At 45.3% G+C, this 18141-nt stretch overlaps 1 protein-coding gene across 1 annotated transcript; it reads left to right on the top strand.

Moving 5' to 3' along the window:
- The first annotated feature begins 2251 nt into the window (after window positions 1-2251).
- CDC23 (cell division cycle 23) lies at window positions 2252-17798 on the top strand. The gene is made up of 16 exons (XM_080996169.1): window positions 2252-2432; window positions 4663-4735; window positions 5405-5542; window positions 5738-5780; window positions 6134-6239; window positions 6454-6586; window positions 6931-7108; window positions 7192-7289; window positions 8070-8151; window positions 8294-8447; window positions 8670-8789; window positions 9327-9402; window positions 9899-9960; window positions 10997-11075; window positions 11299-11418; window positions 16557-17798. The coding sequence occupies exons 1-16, from the start codon at window positions 2293-2295 to the stop codon at window positions 16725-16727; spliced, it is 1773 nt and encodes a 590-aa protein (XP_080852295.1). The 5' UTR covers window positions 2252-2292; the 3' UTR covers window positions 16728-17798.
- Window positions 17799-18141: the final 343 nt, after the last annotated feature.

The raw sequence follows: 18141 nt of genomic DNA, 5'->3' as shown, positions 1-18141 counted from the left end.
CCAACTGGATGAGGAGCGTAGTCCAGCCAGAGACTAAGGACTCTTAACTCACACAAAAGTAAACAGCAACTGCAAGTGATAGACTAGGCATAGTGCAGGGAAATCCCAGCAGCGCAGGTAAAGGTAAAGGTACCCCTGACTGTTAGGTCCAGTCGCAGACGACTCTGGGGTTGCGGTGCTCATCTCGCTCTATAGGCAGAGGGAGCCAGGGTTTGTCCACAGACAGCTTCCGGGTCGTGGCCAGCATGACTAAGCTGCTTCTGGCGAACCAGAGCAGTGCATGGAAACAAGGTTTATCTTCCTGCCAGAGCGATACCTATTTATCTACTTGCACTTTGATGTGCTTTCAAACTGCTAGGTTGGCAAGAGCAGGGACTGAACAATGGAAGCTCACCCCATTGTGGGGATTTGAACTGCCGACCTTCTGATCGGCAAGCACGAAAACAGATATTTTCACTACCATCAAGTCATTTCCATGGGAGGCCATGTAAACACCCCCAACAAAAAACCCACAAATGCAGAATAAACTACATCTACATACCCACAAAAACCATACATGAGATATAGTTACTGAATCCTTCTTTTATCTCTAAATTCTTCACAAATTGTCATTTCTATTTTATTAGATGATATCAGAACATTTCATTCAGAGCTTCTACCCATACCAATCTATATGGTTTTGGAATTTATCTGCCTCAGCCTGGATTATTTGTAAAATCAATAAAATCATACCATACAAAAAATAATAATTCATGGTACAACTAAAACCCTGTTTGGCTGTACATTCCACTAAAATTAATGAATCTTTTGAGTAGCATGGTTAGATTTGGGCTGTATGTGTAATAACAAGACTAGGATCATCCAGGTTTATAATGCAATCCCATGTATGTCTAAAGGGACCCCTGACCATTAGGTCGTCACGGACGACTCTGGGGTTGCGATGCTCATCTTGCTTTATTGGCCGAGGATCCGGCGTACAGCTTCTAGGTCATGTGGCCAGCATGACTAAGTCACTTCTGGTGAACCAGAGCAGCGCACGGAAACGCCACTTACCTTTCCGCTGGAGCAGTACCTATTTATCTACTTGCACTTCATGCTTTCGAACTGCTAGGTTGGCAGCAGCAGGGACCGAGCAACGGGAGCTCACCCCGTCGCGGCTGACCTTCTGACCGGCAAGCCCTAGGCTCTGTGGTTTAACCCACAGCACCACCCGCATCCCATGTATGTCTACTCAGAAATAAATCCTACTAAATCCAATGGGATTTACTCCTAGGAAAGTATCATAGGATTACAACTTCAAAACACCAAGTGTTTCATGGTATACCAGATTTATTCAACGATTATGTGCAATACAATCAATAATGCTAAAGAACAGCTTATGGGTGTGCATCTGCTAGACGGGAAAACACCGTGTTGATCATCCATCAATCACTTGTCAGTAAGCAAAAACCAGGGGGTTTTGGTATTTTTTTTTAGGTTTCTAGGATTGCAAAGGAATAGGAGCCAGAACTTTAGGCCCATTCTGATTGCACATTCATGTTTTACAAATACCTATTTTCCTTATATCTAGGAAATGCAAGGAAATAAATATTGAGGTATTGCACCATTTTTTACCCAGACGTAGGTAGGATAAACGTACTCTAATCTGCTCCCTAAATCGCAGAGCAGGTGCCTAGTTCAAGCTCCTGCATGCCATGCAGGGGTCAGCAAACTTTTTCAGCAGGGGGCTGGTCCACTGTCCCTCAGACCTTGTGGGGGGCCAGACTATATTTTGGAAAAAAATAATGAATGAATTCCTAACCCTAACCCTAACCCTAACCCAGAGAGAGATGCATTTTAAATAAAAGCACACATTCTACTCATGTAAAAACACCAGGCAGGCCCCACAATAACCAAGAGATGCATTTTAAATAAAAGCACATATTCTACTCATGTAAAAATACGCTGATTCCCGGACCGTCCGCGGGCCGGATCTAGAACGTGAATGGGCCGGATCCGGCCCCCGGGCCTTAGTTTGCCTCCCCCTGCTAGAGCAACAACACTCATCCTGCAGGAGAGGGAGACCGAGGAAGAACCATCGGCGGGCTCGGAATTTATCTCACTCGCGCCTCCTCCAGGCTGTCACTTCTCGGCCAATCAGGGTCCAGGAGTTCCAGGCCTCCAGTTTTCATTAGTGGAAGGTCGCGCGAAGGAGCCGAGCGGCGTCCTCCAATAGGGTTGCGGGGCTGCGTCGCGCGCGAGCCGAGGAGCGAGGCTTGCCTTTGGTTGGTCGGCGCTTGCGTCTGCGGGAAGATGGCGGCGACTACCACGGTGCCAGCGGTTGTGGCCGGGTCCACCAGTGCGGATTTCTCCGACCTGCGCGGGATCAAGAAGCAGCTGCTGGACGTGGCGGAGCGGAGCCGGGAGCGCGGCCTGCAGCACAGCGGGAAGTGGTGAGGAGGCCGCGGCGGTGGCGGAGAAAGGGCTGCGCGTGCTCTCTCTTGAGTCGCGGGAGGGCTGCGTGCAGGGTCTCCAGCAGAACGGGGGCTCCGCAGGCTGCAAGGGGCGCTCTGGGGCGACGGGATGCTGTCGCCGTAGGGAAGGGCGAGGAATAAAAGACCTCGGCAGCGTGCTCTTTGGCATGGCCAGGTGTCATTCGGCTATTGCACAGCTGAATTATAGTAGGGGGCTGACTGTCTGTTTTGGGGGAGCGCCGTTCTGGTAGTTACTAAGGTTGCTTAAGTATTATGGCTTATGATGGGTCTGTGCACAATGTGCACACTGCAGTGCCAGCTATATCGGGCTGCAGGCCGCCTGCCATGTGAGGATGTATGAGCAGGGCTGGATTTACATATAGGCTAAACAAGCTATAGCTTAGGGCCCCACTCGCTTGAGGCCCCCCAAAAAAATTAAATTAAAAAAACTGGCTGTACATTTCCAAAATACAAGCTAAAAAACAAATAAAATAAAACCTACATACAGCATCAGTGTTTTGTGTCGTGTATGGACCTGTTAGATCCATAAATTACCATATACAGTGGTGCCTCGCAAGACGAAATTAATTCGTTCCGCAAGTCTCTTCGTCTTGCAAGTTTTTCGTCTTGCGATGCACGGTTTCCCATAGGAATGCATTGAAAATCAATTAATGCGTTCCTAGGGAAACCGCCTTCAGACCAGGTCCGGGGACAGTCTGTCCCCCGACCTCTTCTGAAGGCTGGGGGGGGGGGGGACGAGGGCTTTTCTTCCCACCCCCAGCATTTTAAAAAACCCCGGGACAGCGGAGGACTTCTCCCCTGTCCGGGCGATCTTAAAATGCTGGCGGGCGGCATTTTAAAATCGCCCCGGGACAGCGGAGGACTTCTCCGCTGTCCGGGGCGATTTAAAAGCCCCTGGGAAGGCAGGCAGGGGGGACAAAGACTTTTGCCCCCCGCCAGCCTTCAGAAGAGGTCCTGGACCTCTTCTGAAGGCGGGCGGGGGGCGAAAGTCTTTGCTCCCCCCGCCTGCCTTCAAAAGCCCTCCGGGACAGCGGAGAAACGCGCTGTGTTTCTCCGCTCTCCCGGGAAGGCAGGCAGGGGGGAACAAAGACTTTCGCCCCCCGCCCGCCTTCAGAAGGTGTTCCCTCCCCGCCGCCCGGCTTCGGAGCATCGTTCCGAAGCCCGGCGGCGGCGGGAGGAGGCGTTCCCGCCCCACCGCCCGGCTTCGGAGGAGGTCCGAGGACAGTGGGGAAGACGCGCTGCGCTTCCCCGCTGTCCCGGATATTTCCCTATGGGCTGTCGTCTTGCGAAGCAAGCCCATAGGGAAATTCGTCTTGCGAAGCGCCTCCAAAACGGAAAACCCTTTCGTCTAGCGGGTTTTCCGTCTTGTGAGGCGTTCGTCTTGCGAGGTACCACTGTAGCATATATTCAACACAAAAAACAGCAACAATTTGTTGTTGTTGACAAAGGACAGCTGGACATATAAAGGGCCCCATTACCTTCAGTAGCTTAGGGCCTCATCAAACCTAAATCCAGCCCTGTGTATGGGAAGTCTGTGCATGCTATTGTCCATGTTGGGGAACCTTAGTCCTGGGGGCCAAATGCAGCTCATCAAGCTGCTGTGTCCTGCTCTTGAAACTGCCTGCTGGCTATGGCTCTTTCCCAGGCTACACACTGCTATGGCCCTCCTCTATGTCCTCAAGGGTTTTTGCCTGGATGCAGTGAGCCTGGAAACATAGGAGGCTGCCTCTTGTACAAAGGTGAGAGTCACATTAGTTGTGCCTCCCACTCTTTGCCTCTACACACACACACCCACGCACACCCCAGCATCATGCTGCCCCCGGAAAGTTGCATATGAGGGAAAATGGCCCTTGTACAGAAAAAGGTTCCCTTCCCCTGTTGTATGTAATGAGTACAGTGGTACCTCTGGTTACATACGTAATTCGTTCCGGAGGTCCGTTCTTAACCTGAAACTGTTCTTAACCTGAGGTACCACTTTAGCTAATGGGGCCTCCCGCTGATGGCGCGCAATTTCTGTTCTCATCCTGAGGTAAAGTTCTTAACCCGAGGTATTACTTCCGGGTTAGCAGAGTCTGTAACCTGAAGCGTTTGTAACCTGAAGCGTTTGTAACCCGAGGTACCACTGTATAGTGAGCCAGACTGGCAGAAAGTGGTGTTTTTTAAGCTGCAGTGGGCTTTCTTGTTGTAGGGCCTCAGAGCTGGCTTTTGCCCTGGACCCTCTGCCCTTTAATGAGCTGCCTCCTGCACCTGAACTCACAGAGGTACGTACGGGAGGAGGGCTCGTTTTTGCAACACATAAAACATGAGGCTGCTCTGATGTATTATCCTATAAAATCATAACTTTAAATGTTGTGGCAATTGAAAACAGTAATGCTTAGAAAAAAGACAAGCAGGCTCCATTTGCAAGTCAGTTTGCATTTCTAATCCACTTGAAGGCTTTACTTGTTTAAGGAAGGGATGAGAGAAGTGTACGTTTATTTAATGCTCAGTTCTTTGTAGCTGAGTTGGAGGGAAGGGTTCTGGCTGCAATCCAAAGATTAGAGGACCCTTGGTTCCCAATATTGCTTCTAGCAGTGCTAGGGTCACTTGCCAGGCAAACAATTTTTAATGCAACCAGTTTGCTTTCTTAGGGTCCCTTCTTTTTAGCTTGTGTGGGCTTAATCTCTCCCCCTTTGCTCTCTTGTCATCAAGGCTTAAAATATCATAAAATTAAACTGATTTTCTATTATTCTCAGAGAAGCTCATATTGTATTAGAGAATAGGAATTTGGTCAGCCAGACGTCATTTGAGAACTGCTGTTTTCAACCCAGTATTTTGTTTTTCAGTGGAAACCAGAAGCAAGAAAAGCATTTGCTTTTGTTACTTGACAAACGAAGGTGTCTAAGGAATTCATTACATTGGAATTTAACTTTTTAATTTCTTGTCCTTAGGAGGATGCTCGTGACTTGGATGCCTACACCCTTGCTAAATCTTACTTTGATCTGAAAGAGTATGACAGGGCTGCTTACTTCCTCCGGGGCTGCAAGAGCCAGAAGGCCTATTTCCTATATATGTACTCCAGGTACCTGGTGAGTTAATAAGATAAATCAGTTCCCATTCCTTGATTTCCTCCTTCTCGTCATAAAGATTATGTGATATATCTAGAAAGTGAAGTTTTTTTCTATTTGCTTCTAGTAGCTGGACCCATGTCATGTCTAAGTGAACATCTCATGATAGAAAATTGCTGGTTCTTAAAATTCTTTTTAAAATTTGTTTGTTTGCAGTCAGGTGAAAAAAAGAAGGATGATGAAACAGTGGATAGTCTGGGTAAGAAACCAACACACAACTTTCTCCAGTTTGGATTTTAACGCTTGATTTACGGTTTCCAAGACTACAAATTATTTTTTCTTCAACTATTGATTAATCTTTTTAAAGAAGAAAATGCAAAACATGAGCAAAATTTAACTGTTAAATAAATTTCCCTTTCCCCATCATACATTGTTCTATATTTAAGCTAGTTTAGCATCTGTCTAAAGCAGTAGTCCTCAAAAAGTTCTGCAATAGTACCACCATTTTCTTTAAACAAAAATTTGGCAGAATCTTTGCAGTACAATATGTAAAAATGGTTTTATAAACACGTACTGCTAATAGTACTAAATAACAGATTACTCTGTTTACAGGTCCATTGGAAAAGGGGCAAGTGAAGAATGAAGTTCTAAGAGAGCTACGGGTAGAGCTTAGCAAGAAACGCAAAGCCAGAGAGCTGGATGGATTTGGCCTTTATCTGTAAGCACTGAAGTGATGCACTAATGACATATTGTAGGGAATAGCCATATGTTTACATCCAGGTATGATGAAGTTGGGATTGTGAAATGAATAGAGATTCTTATATGTTTGTGTGCATGCAATTCACCACACAAAATGTCAGACTAGGGCATGGGGATGGCATAGGCTCTTGCCCTAGTAGTGTTTCTCTTACTCTTTCTCTGTACCCCCCTAGGTATGGAGTTGTGCTGCGAAAGCTGGACCTGGTGAAAGAGGCCATTGATGTATTTGTTGAAGCTACCCATGTTTTACCATTGCACTGGGGGGCCTGGCTGGAGCTTTGTAACTTGATCACAGACAAAGAAATGGTAATTTGCGGGATTCTTGGGTGCAGGTGTGTGATGATTGCTGCCCTGGATTTCTTTGGGAGGAAAGGCAGGATATAAATTCAGATCCGGCCACTATTTTCTGGTACTATTTGATCCATGAACTATCATGAGGTCAGTACAGTATTTGGTGGTTTTTCTGATTTGGAATACTTGAATTTGCCAGCAAATCTTAAGTAATTCAGTAGCACTTGGAGGTGTTAGCATTCTTTCCATTGAGTGGGTAGAGAGAACCGAGCCCATGTTGTAACCTTTCCTGCAGTTCTTGGGGGCTGCTGTAGACTGCTTCTCTAAATGTGTCCCTCTTTGTTTGTGGTTGTTGCCAGCTGAAGTTCCTGTCCTTGCCAGATACCTGGATAAAGGAGTTCTTCCTGGCACACATCTACACAGAGCTGCAGCTGATAGATGAGGCCTTGCAGAAGTACCAGAGTCTTATTGATGCAGGATTTTCGAAGAGCACCTACATTATCTCTCAGATTGCAGTGGCCTATCACAATATCAGAGGTCAGTGAATCCTTCCAGATTTGGGCCTTCTGGTGTTTTGTTTCCTGCTTTTTTTCTCAGTGCCTGCCTTTCTCTTTCCTCAGATATTGATAAAGCTTTGTCCATCTTCAATGAACTAAGAAAACAAGACCCTTACAGGATAGAAAATATGGACACCTTCTCTAATCTGCTCTATGTCAGGGTGAGTACTTTTTTTCTCAATCTGAAATACGTTATAGGTTGAGTAGTGGGTGGTGTGGGCAGGATGGAGTTGCTCAGCAGTCTTCCCAAAGCCATGTTACTGAAGGGGAGAGTGGGAGGGAGCAGGGAGCTTGGCACAGTGGGAGGAGCACTGGATTGGCTGAGCTGCTCTGTCTGTATTGTGCTGAGTTCCCTGCTGCCTGACGTCTTGGTAACTGGCAGCAATGCATTGCATTGGGGAGCCAGGTAGGCAGTCACTTCCTGTACTACCATGCTGGCCGCTGCTGCATATGACCCTACCTCAACCTTAAATTGCTCGCAATCCTTCAGTTTGTGTAGAGAACTTTTCTGTCTATATCCCTTAAACTTACTCATGTTTTCTTAGCGGTAAACCCCAGTAGGGAAATTTGGTCTGTAAGCAAATAACAGCATTGCACTATCAAGTGAAAGTATATAACGGCAAACAGAATCAGGAAACATTTGCTACAGGGAGATGTTCCAGTTGCCTGGAACCGGTTTGTGAAGTTATTCTGGATATTGTATGAAATTGCCAAGTCTTTGGTAGTCCCTGTTGCTGATGACTTCCAAACATCCCAAGATTTGTTGTTCTCGTTGGACTCTCCTAGTTCAGACAATCTAGTGACTGATTTTGTGGCTTGAAATGCTGTTCCTTCTTTCTTTTCATGCACTGGTGTTACAAGAGTGTGTTTCCATCCCTGCAGTTCCACCCCCACCCACCGGTTTCTGTCCTTAAGCTTACCACTTTCCTTTATCCCACTAGAGTATGAAGCCTGAACTGAGCTATTTGGCCCACAACCTATGTGAGATTGACAAGTACCGTGTTGAGACCTGCTGTGTGATTGGTGAGAGGCCTTGCTTGCTTGAAGAGGGATGGGAGGAAGCTGCAGGACATGATCCTCTTTCACATGAAAGGGTGTTAGCAGAGTTGTTGTTTCCCAGTCCCTGGCTGCTCTCTGCTCACTTTTCATTGTGCTTTTGCCATAGGGAACTACTATAGTTTGCGCTCACAGCATGAAAAAGCAGCTCTCTATTTCCAGAGAGCGTTGAAGCTGAATCCTCGATACCTTGGAGCATGGACCCTCATGGGACACGAATATATGGAAATGAAAAACACATCAGCAGCTATTCAGGCATATAGGTGCGTGTGCAGATGCCTTCCAAAAACGAAGGCTTATTTCTGGTTACCACCTGGGGTGGGGAGTACTTTTAACAAGATCTTTTTCTATTGTTGTTACTCTCCCAATTGATTCTGCTTGTGCCTTTCTTTTTTAACAAATGCAGACTGTTATGATCTTACCTCCATTTGTGCCATATGCCTATATTCTCTTTCAAAGAATTCCTGTGGCTTTCTCTCTTCTAGACATGCCATAGAAGTGAATAAAAGAGACTACAGAGCGTGGTACGGATTGGGGCAAACATATGAGATCCTCAAGATGCCCTTTTACTGTCTCTATTACTATCGGCGGGCCCATCAGCTCAGGTAAAACTGCCCAGTATAGATACTGTCCTTGTGTCTAACTCTTTTTAGTAGCTGCCATTATCAGTGTATGGAGTCAGCTTGCTGTAAATGAAATAGGGATGCGCATTGCCATGTCTGCCCTGAAAATTACAAAATCTAATGTTTCAGTGCAGATTGACCGGAGGCAGGGGATCTTACATGTCATTTAAAAGATAATCTGATCTTTACTTTTGCAAAAAAATAATGAGAATTTGGCACTTAATATAGCTACCCGTATCTCTCCATTGCTCCCAGACTCTTCCTACTCTACAGTTAAAGGAAGGGTGCATGGGACAATCCAAATTTTAAAACTCAATTTTGAAATCATAACAAGTCCCAACAGCTGGGTTTTAAGTGTTTGATTTTAGTCTCTTCTTTTGGGACATTGACAAAAAAAAGACTGTTGTGCTACTAGATTTAAAAGTGAGGGTTAGTGCTCATTGGGTTTTAGGTAGCTTTAGAAGTCTGAGCTTGTTCGGTCTTTTTGTGAGCCAGCTGATAGTTTCATGTTTTTCACAGGCCCAATGATTCCCGTATGCTGGTAGCTCTTGGAGAATGTTACGAGAAATTGAATCAGCTAGTGGAAGCCAAAAAGGTAGGGCGGGACATGGATTTGCATTTGAGCAGCAGCAGTGGGGATTATCCTGAACCAGATAAAGGAAATGCTAGTGTATTTCTGCTGTGCTGTTTTGTCATAACAATTGAATTGCCTCTGTCCATTCATTGCCTCTTGAGAACGGACTGGTGAATGTAGGTTATGTAGCTGGAACATAGGTACTGGGGGAAAGTGCTAAAAATTGAGCAGTTTCCAGAACTGAGCTTTTATTCTGTTTGCACTTTTCTTCCATGTAATAATAGCAATCAGATCTTCAGATGGCATTATTTCTTCATCCTCTGTTCGAAAAAAAGAGGGAAATATTGTCCAAAACTTGGAGCTAGGTTTATTGGAGTTATCACTCCTATAGTCTTGTATTATGTTACTTCTGATATGCTTCATACTATTCATTCATCTCTGCTAGGCAGGAGTGTAGGCAATATCACCTCTGACTCTGGACTAGACAGTTTTGCATTTGTTGTTTTTTTCTTGACAGTGTTATTGGAGAGCCTATGCTGTTGGAGATGTGGAAAAAATGGCACTGGTGAAACTAGCAAAGTAAGTAGTAGTTTTATATTGCTTTTCTTGGATAGATTGGCAAAACCTCCTTATCTGACCACTGCCTTTTGGACTGAAATCTTAGTCTGCAGACTTTATGATGTGGATGTTTCCTGTCTTTCTGCATAGCTCTTAGTCCTTGTGATCCCAGGAAATTATTTAGGGGAAGTACTCCAGATTATCTTTGACCTTTATGGCAGCAATATTCTGGATAACTACTAGTGGTTTTTCCATAGTTCTTGGTATCGGCATGTGCTCTTGGTGCGTCACACAGTGTGCATTCATACAGGTACTGGCAATAATTAAATGGCTACACATAAACTAAGTATAAAAAGTATTTTATAATGTATATCAAGATAAATATAAAACTAAAATTGCTACAGTAGGAAATGGAATGTTTGCCTACCTTGATGAAAATGACCCCTGGGAAATACCTGTGAGTGACAGGCGCAGAGATTAAGACATTGCTTAATGTCTTTCCCCCCATAAATGCAGCTCACATTTGATAGGCTACCTAGGCTTACTCCAAAGCATGTCATTTGTTATTAGGATAATCCCATCAACTACATACTGAATACTTATAGTGGACAAGAGGTAGCTTCTTCTCTTATAAAGGTAAAGGGACCCCTGACCATTAGGTCCAGTCGTGGCCGACTCTGGGGTTGCGGCGCTCATCTCGCTTTATTGGCCGAGGGAGCTGGCGTACAGCTTCCGGGTCATGTGGCCAGCATGACTAAGCAGCTTCTGGCGAACCAGAGCAGCACACTGAAATGCCGTTTACCTTCCCACCGGAGCGGTACCTATTTATCTACTTGCACTTTGACGTGCTTTCAAACTGCTAGGTTGGCAGGAGCAGGGACCGAGCAACGGGAGCTCACCCCGTTGCGGGGATTTGAACCTCCGACCTTCTGATCGGCAAGTCCTAGGCTCTGTGGTTTAACCCACAGTGCCACCCGCGTCCCTTTTCTTCTCTTATAGCGGTGGTCTTATCCTTTAAGCAAGAACACACTTTTGCCTTTTTTTTCTTCTTTCCCAGGCTTCATGAACAGTTGAATGAATCGGAGCAAGCTGCTCAGTGCTATATCAAATACATACAAGATATCTATTCTTGTGGGGTGAGTCAGTTCCAAATGATTTTGGGAATGAAAGAGTGAAGGATATACAGAGTGGATAAAAACAGCTGTTGTTGTTTTTTTAAAAAGAAAAACATTGTATTTAAATTGGATTTTTTAAATAAAAAGTTGTAAATACTCAGTTTCTCCCAGGTTAATACTAAATCTTGATATAAGAAATGAATTTACCCTGAACCAAACCACAAATACCTTTATTCTATTCTAGGAGATAGTGGAGCACCTGGAAGTAAGCACTGCCTTCCGCTACCTGGCTCAATATTATTTCAAGTGTAAACTCTGGGATGAAGCCTCAGCCTGTGCCCAGAAATGCTGTGCATTCAATGACGTGAGTACCCAACACATCATCTGTGGACTTCTTCACTGGGTCCAATTCCTGCTTCTACCCACAGTGCCACCACTGAGACCCCTCTTGGTGTTGGAATTCTGCCTGGGTCAGAGGAATGTGCCACAAGCGTAGGCACCGGCAGATATTCCTGTCGACCTCCCCGCGTCTCCCAACCTCTGCTGATAAGCAGGCGAGGTCCGGCGATTCTTCTCAGATGTATGAGAGGAACACACCGTTCTTCCTCTCTCCCCTTTGGTGTCCCCAGGGAGGGGAAAGAAGCAGACAGAAAACTATTTACATCATTTATTTCTGCCTCTTACATCAGTACAGAGAATCATGTCTGCACTCAACAACAGCAAGGAGAAACTCCTCCCAAGTACATCCAGTACGGGTCATATGACACACACACACTGAGCTAACATCCGGTGCTCAGTACAGAATGGACTGCCCCTTTGTTCCCATGGCAACAGTCACAAACATCCTGTCTGGCTTTCCAGCCACAAGCAGCTGGCTGAGCTGCTAGAGCCTTTGCTTGCTGCAGCATTGGTGCTTTATGGTAACATACTCCCCCTAAAGTATCAATGTGTGCTGCGAGCAAAGTGTCATCCAGAGAAGAAAACAAACAGTTGTTATATTTATAACATTCCCCTGTTGTTTCAGTTCCACCCTTGGAACTACCCGCCACTGGTTTAACCAATGTACCTCTCTGGTTGTGTGACTTCGCATTACCTCGGTTAACACCTCTCTGTTGTGCCTTTGTCTCTGACTCAGACACAGCTTCAATCTGTCCTTGGTCGTTTACAATAGCAACATATGCAAGGTTAGCAAACTCCTTTGAATACCTCTTGGGTGGTACACCCTTCGTTGCTCTCTCAGACCTACGTAAAAGTTGCTGCTCTTCTGTGCTTTCTGGTTCAGCCTCTGAACTCTCTGGAGAACCAGTACTAAGCTTAATCAATGGTTCATCCTCCTCTTCTGAGGGTCTAGTCATTATGTGAGATTTCCTCTCAATGACTGTGACAACTGAGCTGTCTGAGCTATCGCTGTCATCATCAGTACTACTGAACTCAATAAGATCAAACTCATCATCATCATCATCATCGTTTCCTGCGGGAAATGTCTGTACTATCCGCTCTTGCTTTGGAGCACTCTCTAGGAACTTTGTGAGAATCACCTGACCAGATTCAGACAAAATTACTCTGTAGAGACCCTTTTCATAACCCACAAAAATGCCTCTGGCATTCTTTACTCCACCTGGAGCTTCTGTTCTCACATGAGACCCGAAAACCTTAAAATAGGCAACAGAAGGTTTTCTATTGAACAGCTTCTCAAAAGGAGAACATCCCAACTCTGTTGAGACTTTTCTCAACCACACATGAAGATAGGACGCTAGCGATTCGGCCCAATATTCATGTGGCAAATGTGAACTCAGCAATTGCGCATTCATTCCCTTTTGCAATTCTTTGTTCACTTTTACACAGACCCCCTTGTTCCACGCTTCTTGCGAGACTGCAACTTTGTGGTCTATCCCTTTTCCATCCAGGAACTTCTGAAACTTCTGTAACAGAAAAATTTGCTTCTCATCTGTGAAAAGACAATCAATGTTAGCATCATGCATACTTTTAACCTTGTCACAAAACTCCTGAAACTTTTCTAAAGTTTCTTGCGGTTTCTCCATCATATAAACCCAAGAATAATTTGTGAAACAATCCACACACACAAGGTAAAATCGTGCACCGCCTCTAGATGGTTCTAGAGGACCAATCACATCAGCATACACCCGCTGAAATGCTCTGTCGACCTTCTTGGTCTTAGTCACCTTCCTGGTGCTCACACTGGTCACACCTGCTAGAGAGATTTCGTTAGAAACATCAGAAGAATTACATTTCATGTAATCACTTTGATCAAAAGTCAACAAATACAGTCCATCTTTCTCTTTGGCAGTAAGAATCAGTTCTCCATCTTTGTAGATCTTGCAGCTTTTAGCATCATAGGACAGTTTCAGTCCTTTCTTTGCAATCTGCGACACGCTCAGCAGATTAAATCTCAGTTCTGGAACCAGGTAAACATCATTTATAGTCAAGTTCAGACTCTCAAGATACACAGTCCCAATTCCAGTCGCTTCCAACTCCTGACCGTTGGGCTGTTTCACAGTGAAGCTTTGCTTCCTCAACGTCGAAAATAGTTGTCTGTGCGGGCACATATGAACCGTGGCGCCCGTGTCAATTATGAACGAGTTCCCAACATCTGGCGTGGTTCCTTTCGCCATCATAGCCTTTGCAGGTTTCACCTGGCACTTGGTACGGCTTTTGCCTGACGCCTGAGGCTTCGTAGAGCTGCTCTTTGCTCCTCTTGACTGGCGCGGCTTCTTACAGTTTCGCTGTAGATGCCCAGTCTGTCCACAATTGTAGCATCGGACAGCACTCAATGCTACACCATGCTTCCCAGTAGCATCAGCAGTGGGGGAATTAGAACTCTGTTCTTCCCTCCCCCTGTCTTTTTCTTCCAGTGCAGCAAGTCTGTCGTGTTCATTCAGGACCACAGCACAAACTCTCTCCGCGGTCAGCTGCGCGGCCGGTAGGGAACCAAGCTGACTGGCAACAACCTTGTAGGTGCGGCTAAGGCTGTTTATCATCATGAAGCAAAACACTTCCTCCTGAAGACGAAAATTGCGTTCCACCATCTGTTGACGCAGAAACTTCATTTCTGTCAGGTGCGCTTGAACATCTCCATCAGGCGCAAGTCTCAGATTGGTCAATTTCTCAAAATACAGCAACGCTGAAGAACCAGCATCTCTCTGATGCGTTGTACGCAGCGTGTCCCATACCTCTTTCGCATTTTCTAAATGCTGAACATGCACCAACTGATCATCTGAGACACACAGAATTATAGCAGTCCTGGCCCTTACATTCCGTGATTCCCAACCTCCGGTTGGTGCTGCAGGGATGGGGTTTTCAATTACATCAAAAAGCCTCTGATTCTGCAGCAGGGCCTTCATCTTTACAGACCAAGATGAATAATTGTCAGGGGTTAAGGGAGGTGAGCAAGGCAAACCTCCCCCTTTCTTGGCATCCATCTTGAAGCCAAGCCTCTTTCACCTCCAAACAAGCTGTAAAATCCAACAGCTGTTTTTTTCTTTCTCATGCAGCAAACTGCAAATTGTTTACGCTCTTTGCACCTGGCAGCTAAACTCAGGCTGCTATTGAAAAGTCCCTTCCAAGAGCTCGTAAACCTTGTAGCCAAAACATTCTCTGATTTTGTTTCGCTTTCCCAGGCTCACTGTCCAGCCCCTCTGCCAGTAACTTTCCAACTTTCCGTTGCCTAGCAACAATGCATTTCAAGAGGACATCTTATCTACCACAAAAATTTGTGGAATGCAGGCTTCAGCCTTCAAGCTGCAGGCCTCTTCCTCCGGAGCTTTTGTTTTCTTTGAAACGCAGCTCCGTGAACCAGGGAATTAATCTTCCTGCGTTCACACTTTTAGCCCGAAATGCAGCATACCTTGAGCTCCGTTGCTTGGAAAACACCTCTTCTTTCCACCAGCTGTCTGTGGAGCCTCTGGCTGTTCTCAGACGCTTCTCTTCCTCCTTGGAGCAGAGGAGGACAATCCACCAGCCTCTCATGCAGATGTCCGATGAATCGCAACCATCCGAAGGCTGCCACTGTTGGAATTCTGCCTGGGTCAGAGGAATGTGCCACAAGCGTAGGCACCGGCAGATATTCCTGTCGACCTCCCCGCGTCTCCCAACCTCTGCTGATAAGCAGGCGAGGTCCGGCGATTCTTCTCAGATGTATGAGAGGAACACACCGTTCTTCCTCTCTCCCCTTTGGTGTCCCCAGGGAGGGGAAAGAAGCAGACAGAAAACTATTTACATCATTTATTTCTGCCTCTTACATCAGTACAGAGAATCATGTCTGCACTCAACAACAGCAAGGAGAAACTCCTCCCAAGTACATCCAGTACGGGTCATATGACACACACACACTGAGCTAACATCCGGTGCTCAGTACAGAATGGACTGCCCCTTTGTTCCCATGGCAACAGTCACAAACATCCTGTCTGGCTTTCCAGCCACAAGCAGCTGGCTGAGCTGCTAGAGCCTTTGCTTGCTGCAGCATTGGTGCTTTATGGTAACACTTGGCTATGGATATAATGGTTTGAGGCCACACATGTGTTAAGTCATACTTACACAGGATTTTGAAAGAACCTAAAAGAGAGACTGAAAGCCCAACTCTTTTCTAGAACAATAATCTAAATCCTTCAGGATTGTCAGAGAGCTCACCCATCTACCTCTAATAATAGAACCAATCAATAATACACCAGATCATGACAAGAGCTGTGTGAAAAGCAAGTAAAGAAATCTGCTAACAAGTTTTCATTCCTTGTGGAAATGGAGGTAGCTAGTTTTTGCCTGGTAAGAAATGTGTTGCTAGTTACATGGATAAAACATGAAAATGTGCAGATATGTGCTTGCAGGTCACCCAAAAACATCTTAGTGGGCTTTATATGGCCTGCAGGTTAGCTTGCCCATGAAATAGATAAAGAGAAAGCATGAACAGGAAGTAAAGTATTTAGAATCCTGTTGATGAGTTGGTTTGGCATGGGGAATCCTTTTGGCACAGCAGGCCAGATGTTTCCTACCCCGTTGGGCCAACCTTGACAGGTGGGTGGCATCGCAATATCAGATGATTGACAGGTGGGTTGCCCTACCTCTCCTGTCAAAGTTTCATTGTTCAGCACTTCCCAAATGCTTGACAGCCAGCTTTCTTAAAGGGAAACTTGGTTGTGCAGCTGACAAAGCCATGTCTCTACCTTCTCCACACCTGATGTCACATAGGACACTGGGTATGGGACAGGTGGGCATGGTTTAGAGAAAACAGATTTGCAGGCCAAATTTGGCACATGGGCCAGATGTTCCCCACCCCAGAGTTAGTGAATAGTTTGCTGGAGTAGCCACTTCAGGGAGAAATATATCATGGGATTTGGAGTATCTAAAGGCTTGCTAGATCTGACATTGAACCACAAGTCTGATTGCAATTCAGAATGGCTGATCTTTGCACAGGAACACCCATGTGCCCCCTTTCTAGTTATTGCACTGTGTTTGCTCTTTGCTCATGCAACTTCATTTCTCTTGCAGACAAGAGAAGAAGGGAAGGCCCTCTTGCGGCAAATCTTACAGTTACGAAATCAAGGGGAGACCTCGTCCACAGAGATTGCCACACCTTTCTTGCTTCCTTCTTCACTATCTGCCAATAACACTCCAACACGCCGTGTGTCACCCCTGAACTTGTCCAATATTACACCTTAAAGTGTGCCTGCCCCTCTGGGCTGATGTGAACTGCAAATGTAATCCAGCTGGAGCCTGGGTTTTCCTTCTAATACTGCCTCTCTAAGGAGAGTTCTGTATCCAGTGATGCCTTCCTAGAAGGGCTGATAACTCATTGTTGAAGATAGTTACATTGCGGGCATCAAAGGCTGGCGGCACCATATTTCATAGTGAGTGACTGAATCCATTCTACTCCTGTTATGCCTCTCCTTTCTAGCATGACATCTTGGTGTAAGAAGGGATTCCAAAGTCACTTTCCTCCACTGACATCAATTGGAGTTGCTTCTCTGCCTGTCATGTTCATGGCATTCCTTTGTAATGTCTTGCTGGCTACCAGTGTGTCATCTTTTGGAGGAGAAATGGTGCTGCCTCGCTCTTATTTCATGATGGAAAGAATGTCCTTGCAGCAGTTGGTCCCTTTTCCTTTTGGTTTTAGTTACTTTTCAAGCAAAATCGCTGTGTTAGATTCACTAGCTGGTAAAAGGAGCAAGTGGAGAGAGCAAAGGGACTGCCGTTTGTCTAGCACAAATGTAGAGACATGGGTGAAAAATGTAGTAATTCATATCCCATCATTTCCCTTACTAATGCAGCAGCCGATGCTGTTGTGTAGCCTGGTAACAATGAAGTGGTGGGACTTCTATGTGTTCATTAAGACAAGAGTGCAGTGTTGACATAGCTTATCCATATATACGGGCTCTAGAAGTATCCACCACTATTTGAGTGGCAAAACTCATCCACACATTTTTGTTGCCCAGGAACACAACATAACTGGTCAGTAGAAAAAAACCTATTGCTTAGTTCTTTGAACTAGAAGCTGGGGTGTTGTAAACTAGTATCCCAGCAGGGATGCAGTTTTGTTGAATATGATCCTATGACATAAAATAATGGTTGTGATCTATCCTCAATGTGACTTAGCAGAAAAAACTAAGTGGTAAAGAATAACAATGGTATGATTTTCTTCAGCTGACATGAGAATTCAGGTATGCAAACTTGACTTGTCTGCAGTTGAGCAAGCTTGAATTCTGCTTCCACTATTAAATTGTTTTTACTACACATTCTTGTCATTTATGTTAGTAAAACACAGAACTTTGACTTCTGTTGTACAGCACAGATGTTGGGGCTAGAGCACTCACATTTTGTTAATTTTTATCTTATCTGGAGATCCTTGCAGGCAGGGGTTTATACAGAGCCCTCATTTTATCATCACAATTGGTGGTGGTGGTGGGTAGGCTGAGACTGATTCATAGTCAGCTACAAATTTGGGCCCAGATCTGTCGCGTCAAATTCAAACATTCAAGGCCACCCCTACCATTGGGCAGTGTCACAGCTGATTTTAGGTGCTGTGAAAGGACTGTAAATAATAAATTTATTTTTAATGTATTTTTACTCCCAGGGA

This window comes from Podarcis pityusensis (genome assembly GCF_964106645.2).
Source record: "Podarcis pityusensis genome assembly, chromosome: 2".
Taxonomy (NCBI): Eukaryota; Metazoa; Chordata; class Lepidosauria; order Squamata; family Lacertidae; genus Podarcis; species Podarcis pityusensis.
The sequence above is the reverse complement of the archived record's forward strand: the minus strand, read 5'-3'. Positions and strand labels throughout refer to the sequence as shown.